This window comes from Sciurus carolinensis, chromosome 16, assembly GCF_902686445.1.
Source record: "Sciurus carolinensis chromosome 16, mSciCar1.2, whole genome shotgun sequence".
In the NCBI taxonomy this organism is placed as follows: domain Eukaryota; kingdom Metazoa; phylum Chordata; class Mammalia; order Rodentia; family Sciuridae; genus Sciurus; species Sciurus carolinensis.
The window spans coordinates 41,452,757-41,472,951 of NC_062228.1; the positions used below are offsets into that span (position 1 = coordinate 41,452,757).

The 20,195-nt window shown below is 49.4% G+C and overlaps 1 protein-coding gene across 1 annotated transcript; it reads right to left on the bottom strand.

The window, feature by feature from the left end:
* Positions 1 to 3,899: 3,899 nt before the first annotated feature.
* Positions 3,900 to 7,536, bottom strand: Cebpa (CCAAT enhancer binding protein alpha). Its single transcript, XM_047529960.1, has one exon. The coding sequence runs from the start codon at positions 7,400 to 7,402 to the stop codon at positions 6,338 to 6,340; it is 1,065 nt and encodes a 354-aa protein (XP_047385916.1). The 5' UTR covers positions 7,403 to 7,536; the 3' UTR covers positions 3,900 to 6,337.
* Positions 7,537 to 20,195: the final 12,659 nt, after the last annotated feature.

Below are 20,195 nucleotides of genomic sequence, written 5' to 3' on the forward strand. Positions count from 1 at the left end.
TTGTTTAGGGAGAAGAGGCCTAATTCAGGTGAAAGGTGGAGCTGCCGCTTGCCAAGGAGCAGAAATATCTTCGGGTTCAAGAGGGCTTGGGACAGGCTGTGATGGTTCCCTCCAGGCTTGTTTGGGTCACTGGGTGACACATGCTCTGGTCCTGGCTACCACGTCTGAACACTAGTGCTCCCACCCTCAGGCCACTATTCCTTCATAAGGACTTTGCCAGTCATCCTATAACAGGGACAAGAGGGTAGACACGAAGACCTGAAATACCTTTTGAAACAGAAATGTGATTCTGGCCTCTGTGCAGCTCTGACAGATTTGGCCTCTCTCTCCTCCCCACCCTTCCCTTCTCCCTTAGCCCCCGTGTGATGCTGGGAATGGAAGGCAGAGCCAAAGCATGCTAAATGAGCACTTTATCACCAAGCTATACCCTCAGTCCTCTGCCCCTTCTTTGTGAAATCCCATCTTCTCCCTGTCGAGTGTCCCTGTAGAGCATGACCATCCCATAGAAGCCTGGCTAGGGCTATGATTCTGATGATAAACAAACACCATGTAGACATTGAGGATCATCTAGGACTGGGATGGGTCACCTTTATTGGGTGACCGTCTTACACTTTAAAAACAACTTTGGGAGCTGTGGTTGTAGCTCAGTGGTACAGCACTTGCCTAACGTGTGAGGCATTGGGTTCGATCCTTGACCCTGCATAAAAATAAATAAATAAAATAAAGGTATTGTGTCCATCTACAACTAAAAAAGTTTTTAAGAAAAGCAACTTTGTAGAAGTAAGGACTCATTTAGAGGGGCCCACTAGGGTGGAAGTTAATTCTAGTACCTTATGTTCCTTTTACTAATGGTGGGCCCTGGTCCCTTAGGCCCCTGTTTGGTGGGCCTCTGGTCAACCCAGCAGACCACTGAATGGAAAAGCAAGGACAAGGATGTTTTATAAAGAAGAGAGATGAGCTGGAGCCCCTTGCTTTCAAACACATGTGTCAAAGACCTGCCTTGGGCCAGACGTTGGATGTCTGTTGGAGCCAAGTTCAGCAGGAAGCCAAGTTCAGCAGGAAGAACCCCAGAGGAGTTCTAGGAGTTGGTGGTGATCTTGGGGAGAACGGTTTCTTGGGAGGATGAGGACTAGGAGGCAGTAAGAATGAAGGTCAGAAAATGGATCGCTAAATGAGGATCACAGAGGCTATTTCTTAAAAAAGCAAATTCCCATTCTAACCTGATGACTGTAAGAAAACTCCATCTTTAAATTCATCTCAGATGGGCTTCCAGACCATGCTTTGAAAAATGGCACTACTACAGAAGAGTCTAGCTTTTCAGCTCTGCCTAGGCCATGCTTCAAAACATCACAGTGGTCCTGAAGTCTTCGTCCAGCCCCTTCTGGGCCCTCAAGGCAATCAGGTAATGTGGACACCTGTGTCCTGTCCTCACCAGCTCTTCTAAGAGCACAGCTGGTCTTGCCTGGAGTTCCTGCCACTTTGCATTATAAGGGGAGCTCCTGGGGCTCAGGCCCCAGTGGGGTCCTCTAGCACCATCTTTTGCTATCGTGGGGCACAGTTAATGGATGTAGGCATGGCAAACGAAGAAAAAAAGAGTCTTTGGAAGTCATACACCCAGGGAGGCCTGTTCTTAGTAGGTGGGGCCAGAAAGCTAGAAAAATAATAAATAAAAACAAAAGTGAAGAGAAGCAAAGCTCTCGAGTGCCAGAACAGGGCTGGCCGAGGCTGTGGCTGTCTGAGTAATGGGTTCCACATTTGTCTGGCTTCGTCTGCAGCCACCAAGATCCCGGGTGCACAGTGGGCCTTGTAAGGGCCGGAGGGGACAGCCCAGCTGTAGCCAGACCTAGCATACCCTTTTGATGGCCCCATCCCTGGCCGGCCACCACATGGCTGAGATGTTGCTGCAAGCTCACACTCCAGCACCCCAGCCTTCCCCCCACCGAGTCCCACCCCTGCCTGAGGCTCCTGGGTTCCTGCCGGCCTGCACAGATTGTTCGTGTTATTAATGCCGTTTTCCCAGAGATTCCATCTGGCTTTTTAATTGCTCTGGGATGGGGCTAGGATGCTTTGATAGTGAATTGGTATCTTTCCTATGTCTCAGCTTACGTCAAATGCTCCATCCACACAGACGGGTATGGGACAGGGGAGGGGGAGAGGTGGGAATGTTGAGAGAGATGAGTGCAGAAGTCTTTCACATTATGGAGAAAAATCTTTCAGGCTGGGGGTGTAACTCAGTGATAGAGAACTTGCCTAGCATGCATGAGGACCTTGGTTCAATCCCTAGTACTGAAAAATAAATAAATAAATAAATAAATAAATAAAAAGGAGGAAGAAAGAAAGAAGAAAAAGATCTTTTCAAGGTGTTGGTGGTTCAGTTTTACTTGAAGAAAAGAAGGGGCTTCCTCTCCCCATCAGCATAGGAAAGAAACAGTTGAGAGATCAATACCATCCAGCAAGGACTCTGCCCCATGTCTGCAAAAGACCTGTGGATGTCCTGGAAGGAGAGGCCTCTTGGACAAGCTAAGTCAGGGCTTCTGCTCCCCCTTGACCTTCACCGTGAGGGGCCCCCCTCCCCTCTTGTGAAATCAACAGCTCTTGGAGGAGGCCTGGCAGGTTCCTGCCTGGGAAGGAGGGGGCGGGAGATCTGGGAGGGGCAGACACTCCTCACCAGTCCCAATGGCTCATCACAGGTGTTGGGGCCAAACCCTATGCTCACAGATTCCCAGGAGATCCAAGAGATAAGGGTGACATCGTGACAGCACTAAACCATCAGGAAGCATCTGGTGGCAAAGGAGTGGCCTGCCTCTCTCCCTTGTACCCTTGCTCCTTCCCTGAAGGCTGCCTCCCCTGAACTGTTAAAGGACACAGGGATCAGGAGAGGCCTGTGGAAGTGGGGAGGTCCCTGCAGTCAGGTATTATCTGTCATGGGGAGATCTGTGCAAGGCAGAAGCATTCAGGGATCTTGAGACTGGCCCTGGTAGGTCTGCCCTCACCAGGTGCTGGGTCAATACTGCAACCTCCAGATAGCCTTCCCTGATGGACTTATCCCCCTTATTGTGCTTGTCACCTTGACACCACAGATTGGTGCCTAGAGGTTGTGAGCTCCCCAAGGGCAGGAGCAGAGTCTGCTTGTTCCTAGTGAGTGTCCTGATCCTTAGCACAGACCTTGGCATACAGTAGGTATCCAATAAATACTTGGAGTACATTCAATGCCAGGCTTTTGGAGTGGTTCCTCATGAAGGTTAAAGTCAGGAGGGAACCCTGCAGGAAGCAGTGGGTGTCCAGAAGTGGATGACCTCTGGTTGGGCACAGAACACACTTGGCAGGTTAACCCCACTCTGTCCAAGGGCTCTGCAACCCCTAGCAGGCTGCATTGTCTACTCTGGGTCATACTGGGGACCTCACCCTCCCCATTTCTTTTCCTGGGGCCAGGTGTGATTGAATTCACATTGCCCACAACACAGCCCACCCTGGACCTCAGGGTGTGCTGCAGGAGGGGTACCCTTCCACAAGGACAGCTTTGGAAGCCCCTGCAGGGATGGCCCAGCAGGAGGGAGAGGGAGAAGGCAGGGCAGGAGGGTCGCCCCTCCCCTGCTCATCCTGGGACCTATTCTGGGGGGCAAAGAGGGAAGCTAAGGATCAGCCCCTCCAAACAAGAAAAACTGGAATTAGCGCTGAACTCAGAGAGGGTTTGCTGGGCCTAGCAAGCTGTGGCCTGCCCCAGCCTCTAGGCAGGCGGTGGGGCTCTGCCTCCTCGGTTCCCAGGGTGGCGGGGCAGGATGCCGCCTCCTCACTGGGCTCGTGGCCTTTCCTCTGCCAAGGGTGGCCATGGGTGAGAAGGCAGCAAGGCACAGGACGGGGCAGAGGGGAAGCGGGCAAATTAACCACATAGGCAGGTAAAGCTGAAGATTTCAGAATTTATAAGAATTTATAATTTCTCAAAAATGCCCCGGACCACATTGGCATATCCTGTAAGCTGCTCAGTGAGCTCTCTCGTGGTGAAAAGAGATAAAAAGTGTTCTATCTTTTACCCCCTGAGAGAATGGAATCTCAGGTGGTGGTGAGCTGCCTCCTAGGCTGCTGCCTCCCAGGCCTCCTGGACGAAGGTGGGGGTGAGGTCTGTCCTCCCTTGGTTGGTTATCACTGCTGCTAAGGGGATGCTGTGGCACCTGTGCTCATGGGACAGTCATCACAGTGGGGGGCACGTCAGGTCTCAGTCTCCTGCTTGGTATAGGTTGGGAATAGCAGAGCAGATGGATGCTGGGGTCAGTTCCTGGACAGGTGTTATGTGGGGCAGGGTCATATACCCACCGTAGGCTTGCTGGGGCCCCTTGGGGGGGGCTTAGGGTAAAGGGGCAGGACTGGTGGAGGCGGGCTGAGCCTTTAGGCAGTCCTTCTGGGCATGACTGGGGTAGGTCACAGTCATGTGGCCCAGGGAAAGTGGGCATGGGTAGAGGGTCCTACCACTCTAGGCCTCTTCCTGCCCACCCAGGGTCTCACCCGAATGCTGGGGTGAAGGCAAGTATGAACCAAGGTGCTCCAGAAGTGGAGCTGAGCGATTGGAAGTGAGTACGGCCAAAGGGTCCCTTGAGCCTAGAGCTGGGTGGGCCCACACTTTAGGCAGAGGGCTCCTTCTCTGGGGTCCCTCTTCTCCTCAGGCAAATGAGAGGCCACACCAAAGCCTCAGTCCAGTGACCTTCCCACTTTCTCTTCGGATTCTGGGCATTTTCAGCTTGGAGGCTTGTCCTCCCGTTATCTGTTTGCAAGGGGGCAGTAAGTCACCCTTTAAGGTAAAGAGGGGCTCAGGAGATACTAATTCATCAGGATCTCAGTCACAGCAAATGCTATGATGATTTGCAAATGCAACCTGCCCACAGAAAACCTCAGAAGTAGCTTCTTTCTGGTTTTAAAAAGACACCAAAATTTACTTTGATATGTTTATATTATAGATATAATACATAAAACATCTAGCATGAAACTCTTATGTTCTCCCCAAAAGAAGAGAACCAAGCGGTCCTTCCCTGCTCCCAACCCCAGCGATATGTATGTGTTGGTTGGAGGTCGCCTTCCCTCCAGACCACAAGCCAGGGCCTCTGGGGGGGACAAGCCCGCCAGCAGCCCCAGCCACAGGGAGCTGAGACCCACAAGCTGAGGGGAAAAGGGAGGCCCACCTCACCTCAATGGTCCCCCGGGAGCAAAAGCAACCCCAAAACCAAAAGGAAAGAGAGACTCAGACCCTTTCCCCAGCTGCTGACAAAGAGTCTCATTTTGGCAAGTATCTGAGCAAAACCAAAACAAAACAAAAACCAAATAAAATGGTGGTTTAACATAGACGTGCACATTCACATTGCACAAGGCACCGCTGGGACACAGAGGCCAGATACAAGAGTTGATATCGGCTGATAAAGCAAAATATTTGGAAAGCTTGTCATAACTCCGGTCCCTCTGGGATGGACTGATTGTGCTTCATGTTCTTATGGCAATGCTGGCGACATACAGTACAGACAAGGCTGATGGTCCCAGTGTCCCTTCACCCCCCACCCCAAGACCAAATCTCCAGGTTCCCTTCTTCCATCAGACCACCGCTCCCTTGAATACATGTCCTTTGTAGCTAACTCACTACTTAGCTTTCTGGTCTGAATAGGGGTAGGGGACTCCCACTAGTCACCTGGTGAAGCCCATCTCAGTGAGTGCTCACCCAGGAAGCCAAGTCTGTCATAGGCCTGTTGGGACGGTGGTCGAGGTGGGAGAGGCAAGGAACTAGGGACCCTCTACCTCCTTGGAGAACGAAAGAACAACCTTGGATTCAAAGCTCCAACTCCCTAAGTTCCTCCCCTCTAAGGACAGGCACAGAGGAGTGGTTGGGGCTGGCTTGTCTGCATCTCAGCTTCCTGAACTTTCCTCCTGCCATGGCCTGCACCCTTCCTTCTCTCGTGGGGGCCTGCTGCAGCCTCGGAAGAGGCAGGAACTCTTCAAATAAAATGTCAAGGCACATATTCGCTCCCCCTACTCGGTAGGAATCGGAGCTAGCTTGCATTTCCAAGGCACAATGTTATTCCTTAATACTAGAGTTGCCGGGCTCCCAGCTCAGCCCCACGGAGAATTCTCCCCAGTCTCAGGGAGAAAGAAGCCACTGCCTGACTCCCTCATCTTAGACGCACCGAGTCCGGCTCAGAGGAAGGAAGGGGACACGCGGAGCAGGCCAGGCTTTCAGTCGGCACCGGAATCTCCTAGTCCTGGCTTGCACGGCCCGGGAAGCCTTGAGATCCGGCGATCCGAAACCACTCCTCAGGTCCCCGCCAGGGGCCGGCCCAGGGCGGTCCCGCAGCCGCGCGCCTCACGCGCAGTTGCCCATGGCCTTGACCAAAGAGCTCTCTGGCAGCTGGCGGAAGATGCCCCGCAGCGTGTCCAGTTCACGGCTCAGCTGTTCCACCCGCTTGCGCAGGCGGTCATTGTCACTGGTCAGCTCCAGTACTTTCTGCTGCGTCTCCACGTTGCGCTGCTTAGCCTTGTCGCGGCTCTTGCGCACCGCGATGTTGTTGCGCTCCCGCCGCACCCGGTACTCGTTGCTGTTCTTGTCCACCGACTTCTTGGCCTTGCCCGCGCCGCCGCCGCCGCCCGCGCGGAGGTCAGGGTGCGTGGCCGGCAGCCCCTTGAGCGCGCTGCCCGGGCCCGGGAGGCCCGCGGCGCTGTGTGCTGGCGCTGGGTGCGGGCTGGGCACAGGCGTGGGCGGCGGCGTGGGGTGGCCAGGCTGCAGGTGCATGGTGGTCTGGCCGCAGTGCGCGATCTGGAACTGCAGGTGCGGGGCGGCCAGGTGCGCAGGCGGCGGGTGCGGGTGTGGCGGCGGCGGTGGAGGTGGTGGCTGGTAGGGGAAGAGGCCGGCCAGCGCCAGCTGCTTCGCCTCGTCCTCCTCGCGGGGCTCCTGCTTGATCACCAGCGGCCGCAGCGCCGGCGCCCCGACGCGCTCGTACAGGGGCTCCAACCTGCCGTCCAGGTAGCCGGCCGCCGCGCAGCCGTAGCCGGGAGGGGGGCCGTGCGCACCCCCGGACATGACTGCGCCTCCGGGACCCACTGGGGCCCCCGGGTAGTCAAATTCGCCGCTGCCGCCCGCGGGGGCCGCGGCCGCCTTGGCCTTCTCCTGCTGCCGGCTGTGCTGGAACAGGTCAGCCAGAAACTCGTCGTTGAAGGCGGCCGGGTCGATGTAGGCGCTGATGTCGATGGACGTCTCGTGTTCGCAGATGCCGCCCAGCGGCTCCGGGGCGGCAGGTGGGGCGGGGGGCTGCGCAGGGCCCGCGCTCCGGGGGAAGCCGAAGGCGGCGCTGCTAGGCGCGTGCGGGGGGCTCTGGAGGTGGCTGCTCATCGGGGGCCGCGGCTCCGCCTCGTAGAAGTCGGCCGACTCCATGGGGGAGCTAGAGGTCTCCCGGCATGGCGAGCCTCGGTGGCTTCCAGCCTGCGCGGAGCGCCGCTGCTGCCACCGCCCACCGGAGCCCCTACTGGCTCGCGCCCGCGCAGCTCCGGGTCGCGAATGACCAGGCCCGCGCGGGCCCAGCTTTTATACGGGGTCAGCCGTCGCCCCCTGGTGTCCAAGTTGGTCTCTGGCCACCGGCGAAGGCAAAGTGGCGCCTTCTGGGTCTTAGAGCCCGCCTATTGCGGGGGCTGGTGAGTGGGGCCGCAGCGCGGCGCTAGCAGAAAGGAGCTGTGGCGCAACGCCCACTGCCTCCTGCGCTGCTAGTCGAACCCCGGCAGCCGCTTAGTGTCCCACCCCTGGCGGGGCAGTCGCCCCCACACACACGTGGTCGGCGGCTGGGCCCCTTCCTTTAGCCTCTCTAAAGTACCCACTTCCAGTACATGGCCGGGGAGCCCGGGAGCATCCAGAGGCCGCGCAGGGGGTTGGTGGAGGCGAACTTTGGTTTTGAGCTACCAGGACTCGGACTCGCCTTAAACCTTAGAACCAGGCCTGTCGGTACCAGCGTTTCTGGAAGACTGTGACCCAGAGCGGCGGCGCGGGGGGCGGATGGGGACTGCTTGGCGAAATTCAGCGAGCACTGCCGAGTGAACAGGCCTGGAGCGTGGAGATTCTAGGTCTTTTACCCCTGATCCTCAGGCGGCTCCCACTGATTCTAGGCAGAAGCACTTTTCCCTGGCTCTCCTCTGGGGAGTATTCTCGGGTGCTGCGGGCTCAGCAGTACAGGGCGCTAGGACCCGGCAGGAGCGGAGGCGTCCGTGGCCCGGGATCCTGGAGAGCCCGGCCGGTCGATCCGCCCCGGCTGGAAAACTTTCTTTATAATTACTTCTTCAGCCCGGAGAGTGAGGGTTGCTTGGCGCACTAAGCTAGCGCTGCTACCCGGTGCGGAGCTGACAAGTTTTGACTTTGGGCAGGCGGGTGGGTCCCCAGGACTGGCGGAGAGGACACACGGGACGAGCGCAGAGGCGTGGTAGTGGTGGCGGTGGGGAGTGCGGTGCATTGAGAGGAAAACTTGCCTCCAGGACTGGAAGCCCGAGGCCCACAGTCTTCGAGGCCCAAGCCACGCTTTCTTTTCCTATTCCCATTCAGGTGGGCGCCGCGGTGTGGAGGGAGCCAGGGCCACAGAGTTAGAGCACCCACTGGGGAACTCTGCCGCATGCTCCGCCGGCCGGGTCCCTAGGATCCTGAGGGTCGACCCGGCCCCCTTGGACACCGCACCGCCTCCGCGCTCACAGCTGTGGGTAGGAGTTTGCAGGCAGTCTCCCCAGCCACGTGGCGTCCCGCGCCTTCTCTAGCCTGATCGTGGTGGCGGGGGGTGGAGTGGGGGGGACAGATGGGGTGTCGCCAGCACGCAAGTGTCTTCTGCCTCTACCCAGTGCAGCCCCTTGCGGCATCTTGAGCTAAGGTCCGATTCCCACTTCCTGTCCTCCCACGGGTGCTCGCTGGAGGTGCGCCTGCCAAAGGGTGCTAGCTGGAGGTGCGCCTGCCTGAGAATTCCCGGCTGCACAGGTCAAGACCCTCACACAGCGGCCTTCTTAGGCCTGGCAAGGCGCCGCGACCCGCCCAGAGGCGCAGCTAAAAAAACCATTGGGGAGGCCTGAGCTAATACTGTGGTCACAGTAAAGAACCAGCTTTGTCTGGGGAATGCATCCTATGCTTTAATCAAGTTCCTATTCAATATAATCCCAGTGATTAATGGCCCAACTTCTTCATAAACAAGATATTTTTAATTTGATGCTTTTGAACTGAGGGAGTGAAAAACCAGATATATTAAATAAATAAGCTGCTATAAGCTGAGGAGCGCTCTCTCTTGGCCAGATGCGGGACCCATTAATATTTCATGCACCTGTGGAAGGAGAACTAGAGGGAAATTCAAAAGGTTAAGAGGGATTTTCAGTTTTCCTTCAGTACTGAAAATAACGTCTTTTCCCAATGTAGGAACAAAGAAAAAGCTGCAGAAAGTGGCCTTTTCCTAGCATAGAGAGACACAGGCAGTAAGATGACACCTGGCTTCACCTGGGCAGGGAAGGAAATTCTCTTAGGACCAAAAGATTCTGCAATTTAGGAATAAGACCTCCTCCAATAAGGAAGGGTCTGCTTAGTGTGTGGGGTGAGGAAGGCAGGAAGAGGGGCTCCTAACTGGAGCTGCAAGTACTTCAACAGTGGAACCCGAATTCACCTGCCCAGGCCTGCCCTGGCAAGTTACTGAGTTCCCAGATGAGTGAGAAGTGGCCCCTGCTCTCTGAGGGTACACAACACCGGCAGCAAGACAGACAAGTCATACACAGTCTTCTGGGAGGAAAGATTCTCTTCACAGAGGAAATGACATCAAAACAGCAGGGGCGGGCCCTCATCCATGAATTCATCCCATTGGTTGGAGACTTGGGTGGGGATTAAGGATAGATGTGCTGTAATCAAAAGACATCCTGAATATGTGAATATGGAGCCCTGGAGGAAGTAGCCACTATCTTTGGAGAGGTGCAGTGGACTGAATTGTGTCCTTCCAAAATTAGAAAACTGAAACCCTAACCCCCCACACACACGATATTTGAATACACAGTGCTTTTAGGAGGTAGTTAAGGTTAAATGAGGTTCTAATAGTGGGTCCTCAATAAGATAGGATTGGTGACTTTATAAGAAGAGGAAGACAGTGTGAGCACACAGAGAGAGTGGTGGCCATCTGCAAACCAGGAAGAGAGCCCTCACTAGAAACCCACCAGGTTGCCATCCTGGTCTCAGACTTCCAGTGTCCAGGGCTGTGAAAAGCAAATGTTTGTGGTGTCTGGTTGGGGCAGGCTAAAACAGGAGATGAGAGAGTGTCTCATTCTGAAGTGGACCTTTGAGCTGCACCTTGAGGAGTGAACAGGAATTTGCCAGAAATCTAGGGAAGAAGGCCTTTCTAGGAGGGAGGAACAGCAGGTGCAAAGGTGGAAAGGCTGCGAGTGCCTGGCATGCTCTGGTAGTCAAGGACATGGTGTTTGACTGACTGGAGAGGGGGGTGAACTGGGGAGGAGCTTAGATAAGGCTGGATCCACAGACAGGGAAGGGTTGATGACCAAGGCCATTCCAGGTGAAGGAAAATGCCTTCCCTTACAGGCATTTGTCCCCTTGTGTGTAGCAGGGGAGTTTCTCTATCCTATTTGGTTTTCCTGAGAAGCTATTCTGGCAGGAGTGGTAGGTGGGTGTTGGCCAGATGAGACACAGGCACACCAGGGTGGGGACAGAGGGCAGGACAGATTTGAATAAGATGTCAGAACTCGGGGACTGAATGCCTGCACTGGCTGGAGTTACCTCTCCTGACATACATAATATCCTCCTTAAGCCCCTGGGAGGTCACCAGGGACTTACCTGCAAGGCACTACCTGTCTGCTTTGTGGTTCTGGAGGAGAGGACTTGGCCCAGGATCAGCTACCAAGATCCACCTGCCATCACCTGCATTTCCTTTTAAGAGTACCTTGAGATGAGGAGGAAGCAGTCTAGAGGGCAAGTAGTGGGTCCCTGGACAAATGCTCAGAGGTGAGAGGCTTTAGGAGCTATCCAAGCCCTGAAGCGGGAATTTGGGGGAAATCTGGGTGAGCTACCTGGGTTGGAACCTCTTTACATGGGAGATGCCTATGAAGTAAGGAAGACCTGGCCATCAAAGCTGGTTATCTGTCAGTATGAGAAATAGGAATGAAGGGGTATCTCCTGGGAGAGAGAAGACTCCTTGGTTTACCCTTAGTGGAGACAAAACCAGTAATAAGAGAATCTTGTAAGTCCCCTCTCTGCCCACCTTTAAGATCTGGCATCTTGGTGGTCTCTGAAGAGAGAACTAAGGGAGGGCTCTCAAAGAAGCTTTGCCTCATTGTGCAGAGCAGGCAACTGGAGATGTGTGGTGGGGACCCCAGCTTTGACAGGCTGCCAGCTACCTCTGGCCTGGCTTCTGCCGCTGTGGGAGCCAGGGAGAGAAGAGGCATGCTCTGATTCTGACTTTACCGTTGACAGAGGAGGCAGCCAGCAACAGAAATGAAGATGCAGTTAATAAAAGTGACCTGTGCTCCTTATAGTCAGAAAAGGAGGTTGCTGTGCTGGGAAGGTAGGACAGGCCAGGTGGGAAGCAGAGGAGAGGGGAAAGGGAATCCTCCATACATAGTGGTTGGGAGTTTTGAGTTCTCCAGGATGCAGCCTGGTTCTAGAGGCATTTGTAATGCTAACCATTTTGGGAAAACAAACAGAGCAGCCCTAGAAAGTTTTTATTTGACTTTGGTTTAACCTTCCTAATATGATACACAAAAAAGACTTTATAGGTAAATTTGAAAATCAGTTGAATTCTGAAGAGCAAAAATGAAACTAATCCCTCTGATGTAATTTTCTAACTTTATCTAAAGCTAGGGTGTGGATGTAAGATCCATCACTCCAAAGCAGGAGCAATTAAGGTAAAAGGTGAGAACTACCATTTTTTTCAGGCACAGCTGAGCTCTGGTTAAGAGGCAAGAGTATTTAATAGGGTATATCTAGTGTGGTTTCAGTGATTCAATAACATGCTCTCAAAGACATTCTTAAAATGTAAACAAAAACAAAAAAGCAACCAAAACAGAAATACCAGTTACTTTTTATTACAAATGCATTCACAAATGAGTTTTACACTAACGCATTTTATGCTGTAGCTATCAACAGGGAAAGCACACGAACTCAATGCACAATCAGAAGACTGATGTTTCTTATCAACAGATTCTCTTCTCTTGGGGAAGCCCTCCTAGTCACCCATCAAATTGCACATCTCAGCAGCAGGCCCAGTGGTGTGGGGGACTCTTCAGACCCATTAAAGCACCTACCTCATCAGTTACTTGCTGGGTGGGCTTGGACAAGTTGCTGAATTTCCCAGAGTCTCTGTTTTCTTTTCTGTAAACTGGGGACAATAATTCATTGTAGGCTGCTAGAAGGATTAGGGAGAAATATATGCTGAGGCCAATTCCTAGTATGCTGTGGATGCTTGCTTGATAATAACAGCTTGTTGCATTTTTTCTTACCCACTAACCTCCAGAAGCACACTTCTGAGGCTCTACTTTCCTCAGAGCCTTTGAATATTAAGGAACTCATTGCAACACAGTTATCAAATGTCTGGTGATGTATTAGGCTAGGGTTCTCAACATTATTTAAGACAAAGCACCTAGAAATCATGGTACTCTCTGCAGAATGTTTTAAGGCATCACTATTTCATCAGCATGAGCTAGAAAGCTGTTAGGAACCACATAACTGTATTGAATGAACACCATTTAAAATCATACCTGTGGGTACTTGGGTCTATTAAAAATCCTCACTGTTGAATTCATAAGAATCTGCTGTTTCCAGTTTTCTCTTACTAGTCCTCTACTATAACAAGTGATTTCTTTCCTTTGCCATATATCTATTTTATTTACTTGCACTTGCAAACAGCTAAGCAGCAATAGGCACCAAAGATCCTAGAAATAGAAAATTAAATCAAAAATTAAAATTCAAGGGCTGGGGTTGTAGCTCAGTGGTGGAGCATTTGCCTCGCACATATGAGGCACTGGGTTTGATCCTCAGCACCACCTAAAAATAAAATAAAAGGTATTGTATCCATCCACAACTAAAAAATAAAATATAAAACGTTAAAATTCTGAACATTTTATCCATTAGGTTAATTTTGTTTAGCAAATTAGGGAAAGCCCTTTATGATATTTTGGTGGGAAACTCCTTGGGTGGATGATGGGCCCCAGCTCCCCATCTAGCATTTGGGAACTAAGCAGTCGACGTGGGCAGGTCCTGCCATGCTCTTGCGGGATCCAGGACAAGAATACAAGCGGCATCCCCCATCCCATCTGTTTGAATATTAAAAGTTACCAATCAAACTAAGAAACTGTTAGATAAAATATGTTCTGCCTTAACAAATACATCTTCAGAATGTCCCAGAGGACCAGATTTAAATTTAGAATTCGACTCTAGAACATGATGGTGTAGGGAGAACCAGCCGCCCCCGACCTTTCTCATTCCCTGTCCCACTTCCCTCCAGGAGGGTCCTTAGATCCTTGGTCAGGCAGGTGTAGGTTCTCAGCACAGTGCTCAAATGCTGCCCATACTTCTTGAAAATTGTCACCTACCTCCTCCTTGGACCTGGAGGTGTGCACACAGGCCAACACCTGAAGAGACCCAGGTAGTGGCTCTGAGCTTTTGCACAGGAAATTCTTGCTCCACAGGGAAGGAGCACCAGAGAAGGGCATGAGGGGCCCTCTAATGTGGGGCTCTTGTGCCTGTGTCTGAGACTGAGCGTATGTCAGGCAGAGTCCCAGAACCTGGGTGAGCCTGCACTCACTCAGTGCAGACAGGAGAACAGTGGTCCTGCTACCCCTGCCTTGTCTCCCGGTCCCTGCACCTGTGGGAGGACATGGCAGTGGGAGAGAATCCCCAACCTGCATCCCCAATTTGTCCCTCCTCTCCATCTTGCCATTGAGAGCTTGTAGCCACCACCCTTTCACCTGGACCACTGCCACAGTCTCTTAACTGGTGTCCCTGCTGCCTGCATCAACTCCATGCCCCTGCCCCCAACTCTCCTCATGGGACATCCTGAGTATTCTTAGAACAGTGCACTTGAGTCACATCATTAATCTACTTAGACCCTCCTTGGACCACCCTGTGAATGTGGAAGAAACACATAGGCCACACCAGGCCTCAAAACCCTGCACAAAGGAGCCCTCATCTCTCCTCAAACTCACTCTCTCTGGCTCTCCACAATTCCTTTTGCCAAGCAGAGTGAGTTCCAGGCAGGTGCTGCACTTCGCTCTTTTCCCTTTCTGAAATCCCCTTCCCAGGTTGGCATGACTCTTTCCTTCCTGTTATTTGAGTGTCCCCTTCTCAGAAAAGTTCCTCTCAGGTACGTGCTGCACGCTAGCCGCCCCGCCCCCATCGCTTCTTAGGCCAGTGTGAGTTTTATTTTCCTCATAGCATGCTCAGAAAATGGTCTTGTTTACTTATTTTACTTGTTCCTTATCTGGCTTCCCCCACTAGAATGCCAGCTCCAGAGGCAGGGACCTTGTCTGTCCTGTTCTGCATATTTCCAGAGCTAGAACAGGCCTTGGCGGAGGGTAGAGCCTCAAATATTTGTTGAATGAACACAGAATGGATTCTATTGAAGAAAACTGCTATCCAACCACCCTCCTAGAACTCAGTTTTTTTCCCCCAGCCTAGGAGGGCTGTTTGAGGGTGGCCCTGAAGGATGTGGAGAAGACCGGACCCCCTGGGTCAAGGCTCCCAGGGGCAGACCCAATCCAGAGCTTCCTAAAACAGTTCCAGGCAAGACTTGCCAGGTCTTGGAGAATCTTCACGGTGCCTTTGGGCTAACTTGAAAGAGGCTCCCTCTTCCACAGATGAGGCCCCCAGGGGCTTGGCCCAGCAAAAAGTGCCTTTGTGGGAAGGAAAAAGGATCTCTTTCTCTGGGCAAATCCAGGCAAGATGCAAGACCTGGGAAGCAGAAGCCCCCTCAGTTGGCCCCTGAAGTGCCCCTCCACTGGACTCTAGAGCACTCCTGTCCATAGGGCAAGGCAAGACCAGACAGTCCTTGAATAGAGCTGGACATCAGCCTCGCCTGAGCAAAGAGGTCTGCCTCCCTGCAGGCTCATGAGGGAGGCGGGGTCTGCCCTTGCATGTGAACCTGACAGGCCCTGGCTCTGTGCCCACTCTCAGTCCTGTGCACCCTCCATTCTCACCCTGTTCCTTCTTGTCAATTCCAAGGATTTGTGCCTCAAGGTGTATCTTAAAAAAAAAAAAAAAAAAAATGTCCTAAACAAGATAAGGAGCCAAATTTTGTGAAAAATCAAAATAAGAGATTTTTAGATGCTGGCTGCACTTTGTGATTAAAATCAGTTCCCTCAATATTCTGTGTAAAATTCCCCAAGTGTGGATTTCAAAGCTATGAAAGAATAATCCCAGTGGCTCGGGAGGCTGATGCAGAAGGATCGAGAGTTCAAAGAGCCTCAGCAAAAGTGAGGCTCTGAGCAACTCAGTGAGACCCAGTCTCTAAATAAAATACAGACTAGGGCAGGGGATGCGGCTTGGTGGTCAAGCGCCCCCTGAGTTCAATCTCTGGTACCCACCCCCCCAAAAAAAAGCTATGAGAGAAATGAACTGCACACAGTGGGCTCTTTGCTACATTTCCAAAAGCCACATTTATTCAAGCATGTTATCTGGGGTTTATTTTGCACAAAGGAAGTCATTACCAGGTCCTACCATGGCCTAGGGTGATATACTATCAATTTGCAGATTAAAAAAAAAACAGATAGCAGCTGGGTGCAGTGGTGCATGCCTGTAATCCCAGTGACTTGGGAGGCTGAGGCAGGAAAATTTTAAGTTCAAGGCCAGCCTCAGCAAATTTAATGAGGTTATAAGCAACTTAGTGAGACTCTGCCTCAAAATTAAAAATAAAGGGCCGGGGATGTAGCTCAGTGTGAAGCACGTCTGTGTTCCATCTCCAGTACACGAAAGAAACAAAGGAAGTTGCAGAATAGCATGTATATTTGTGGGTGTATAGAAAGAAATTGGGAAAACCACACACCAAACTGTTAACAGTGTTTCCACCTTTGTAGGGAGTAGGATAATGCCTACTTTGTAATTTATAGACTTAGGTATATTGGACTTTTTAAACAGATGAGAATGTATTTATTACTTTTACAGTTTTATAAACTATAAAAATGCTTTAAGTCACCTTAATTTTATAGTTTTATAATTTTTATAGTTTTGTAAACTATAAAATATTTTAAGTCACCTTAATTTACTCCACAAATATAAAATGCTGCAATGGATTGCATAGTTTTGTAATAACTTCAAAATGCTTTCCAATCACCATGTTTTCCAAATAAAAAAATCTGGGAACATGCTCTAAAAATAGATTTATTTTTCTGATTTGTGAGTTTTCTCATGTGAAGAATCATGCCCAGTTATAGACAACAAATCACATTTATTTTACATTTAACAAGTCATCTTTACCTTAAAATAAGAAAGTTCCTTTATTTATGCATAAAAACTTCTACACATCAACATGAAAGAGAATGACAATCCAAAAGAAAAATGGAAAATACTGAGTTTATTTAAACAATAAATGTGAATGACTTTTAAACATGTTTAAAAGTGCTAACAATCTGAATGAAAGATATACAAATTAAACCTACACCAGTTGGACACATGAAGATGAAAATACCTGATAATGTGCTGTACTAATAAATGGGTAGAGCAACCAGGGAGGATTACATATTGATGCAAGCTCTCTGGAGGACAATTTAGCAATACCCATCCAGTGTTAATGTGTCATGTTCTTTTCACCTAGCAATTCCACTTCTATAAATTTAATTCCCTAAACTCTTATGTATACACAAAAAGGTACATATAATTGACCACAACACTGCTTAAAAGATTGGAAACAGTGGAATGTCTGTTACTAGAAGGCTGGATGAATAGCCATGGGCTAGCCAGTTAATACTTTACTGAGTCTCTGCTAAAAAATAAGAGGACTCCCTTTTTTTTTTTTTTTTTTTTGTGGTACAGGGGATTGAACCCAGGGCCTTGCACTTGGCAAGCACTCTACCAACTGAGCTATATCGCCAGCCCCAAAAGAGGAGGACTATGGAAACACCTCTGGTATTTATTCACTCATATGTATACATATGTATATATAGATTGGAAACCATGCTTTAAGAATGGACCGTTGACGGATGTGTGAGTCTTCTCATACGAAGATCACAGTTACAGACACTAAATCACATTTAATTTTATACTTAATGTGTCATCTTTCTGTTAAAGAAAGAGCCTTACTTATTTATACATGAATAATGACTGCCAATCAGTATGAAAAAGAATTACAACCCCTCCCCAAAATATACAGAATACACAGAACAGACATACAATCAGAAAATGTGCATAATATGTTCCATTTCTGCAAAAAAGTAGGGGGAGGGCCTGCAAAGATGCTTATCTCTGTCCGGAATATCTGAGGAAAGGCACATGAGCAGCAAAACTACCAGAAAAAGGACTTGCAATTGGGTGAGAAGTTTTTATTGTACATTAAGGTAAATAAAATAATTAAACAATAAATAATAATGAATTTGGGTTGCTTCCCAAATCCCAAAGCATATGGTTGCGGTTACCTTAAAGTAATGAGAAAGGGGTTTAGTTTAGGTTTTATGGAGTTGAACAGAATCAAACGGACCATAAAAGACTTCATGGTACTTTATTTTCATTGGTGGCCCCCAGGAAAATCTATAAACCAGTCACTTACAGTAAAGCTCTTTCATAGAACATGAACCCATTTCCCTCCATGCAATTGCGTTTCCTGTTTGTATTGATTTATCAGTTCAGGGACTGTGGACGGGGCAGGACTGGCCCATCCTACTTCTCCAATTGGTCTCGTTTCTACCACTTTCAGTCAAACTTCCAAAGGTCACTTGGAAAGCACACAACCCACTAAGCTATCCAGACACTCCCTTTTGATTGGATAACCGCCCCCAGCCCGGATCCCACTGTGGAGTCCAGGGAACCAGGAAAACATGGCTACACATCTTCTCTCTGCTTGGCCAACAAGTAGAGATGACGCTGAACAAATTGAGTTTCCAGAAGTACATCATTAGAACCCAACTTTAAAAATGATTTGAAAACCTAGCTTGCGTTCCAAGGGCAGTTGTTTTTTATCTTAGTCAAGGTGCCATAACAGTTAAACAAAAACCAGCATGAGTCACACTCCTATAAAACTGTCCGCTTCCAGAGTTCAGCGTTCCTCTAAATGAGGGAAACTCAGAGTTGGTCAGCATAGAAAGGAGATGTTCTATTTTCTTACTTTTCTGGGGGAAGTTATTGTAACAAGCAGGTCACATGGAACGTGCCCAGTGGCTCACTGACTTGGAGTGTACCTTTGGGTGGATGTTGATTGAATTCTTTGGCAGGCACCATTTGACCCTCATTCCAATGTGTGGGGATATTTCCCTTTAGGAGTCCCATCTCCTTGTGCAGAAAGCAGAAGGACTCTCACACAGCCTCTCTTGCAGCTGGGATGAGGCAGGCAGTGAAGGATCTGATAACACACACACCAGCGAGAGCCATCAGGGCATGCGTGCGAGATGTGAACGAGCAGGATTCTACTTTGCTAAGGACAGCCAAGAGACAGCATCTGGCATGCTATGGCTATTGTAACTGGCCATGTGGTCTTCAGGCTGGATCCTCTGGCCTTCCTGGAGATGCTGCCAACTTCCTAACATCCTCTAAATGCATTTATTTTCTCTTTAATTGGAATGGATTCTTGGTTATGCCCAACTGGGATAAGCCTCTGACTCAGATGACTAATGAAGACCTGGCCAAGTTCAAAGTCACAGATGACTCCTTCTACCTTCTCCCTCCAGCTGCCACCTTGATCCTGACACCTTGCTCTCTTTATAAGCCATTTCTCACAACCAGGTTAAAAAAGAAAACGGCCATGCATTCAGCAGCTGGTTTGAATACCACTTATGCACAGGGACTTTGGCAAGAGCTTTAGCCTCTCTTGCTCCATTTCCTCATCTTTCAAATGGAGATAATACAGCCAACTTCTCCATACAGTTGTTGTAAGGATTAAATAAAATACCAATTAATAGCACTCAGATTAATGTTGAGGATTAACTCTACCCACAAGTTTAAACTAACAAACAAAAAATACTGAGAAGAAGACTAATGTAGGGAGTTAGAAAATTCATTATTAAAATGGGATAAAAATCATAATCCCTTGAGCAACTATATCAGGGATTCCTTTTTCTGGCCATAGACCCCTTTAGAATCAATCAACAGAAATTGAAGAATTTATTCAACTCTGAACAAAATCTTAAAATCAACTACCCAAAGACACTTGAAAATTTACAAAAGCAGGCAGACACTGCAGGAGGATTGACATTTGGAAAAAGGGGACATCACAGAGTGAGTTTCTTTCTTTTTAAATAACATTTTGCCTGCAGGTAGGCCCCACTCTGCACTGGGTAGTACAGCTAAAATTCTGATAGAAAAACCTACACTATCATTGGCTTGATGAACCAGAGGATACTGTTCTGGGTAACCATCATCACTAAAAATTGAAGGGAGAGATCAAGGAGAGGAGATGAAGAATCTAAGTGTAAAAGCACCCAGACAAGGCTAGAATTGAACTTAAATTTGAGCTATCACCCATCAAAGGGGAGGCAGAATTTACAGGTTGATTTCCAACAAGCTAATTCTTAGTTAAAACCAAATCAATATTCTTCAGAGGAACATAACAGAATCCAGCACCTTTGCAATGTCTCATTCATAGTGTCCAAGACACAAAATTCCCTGAAGTACTGAAAACCTATTCTAAGGGAAAGGACAGTTGACAGAGACCAATTCCAAGATGATTCAGATACTGGATTAGCTGAGATTTTAAAGTGGCTATTATAATTATGCTCAAGAACAGAAAGGAATATGTGTGCCACAAATAAAATGAGAAAATTTTAGAAAATAAACTGTTGAAAAGAGTCAAATGGAAATTTTGTAAAAGAAATTTCAGTACCAGAAATAAAAATTTACTAGATAGTCATAAGAGCAGAAGCAAGATGACAAAAGAATGAGCCAGTGAAATTAAAGAAAGCTCAATAGGAATTATCTATTTGGAAGAATATACATATATATTTAAAAGATTGATAAAGATTTGTTGTGATTCAGGGTCCTTTTGGTCAATAACAGAAGGTCTAACGTTCATATAATCAGAGTC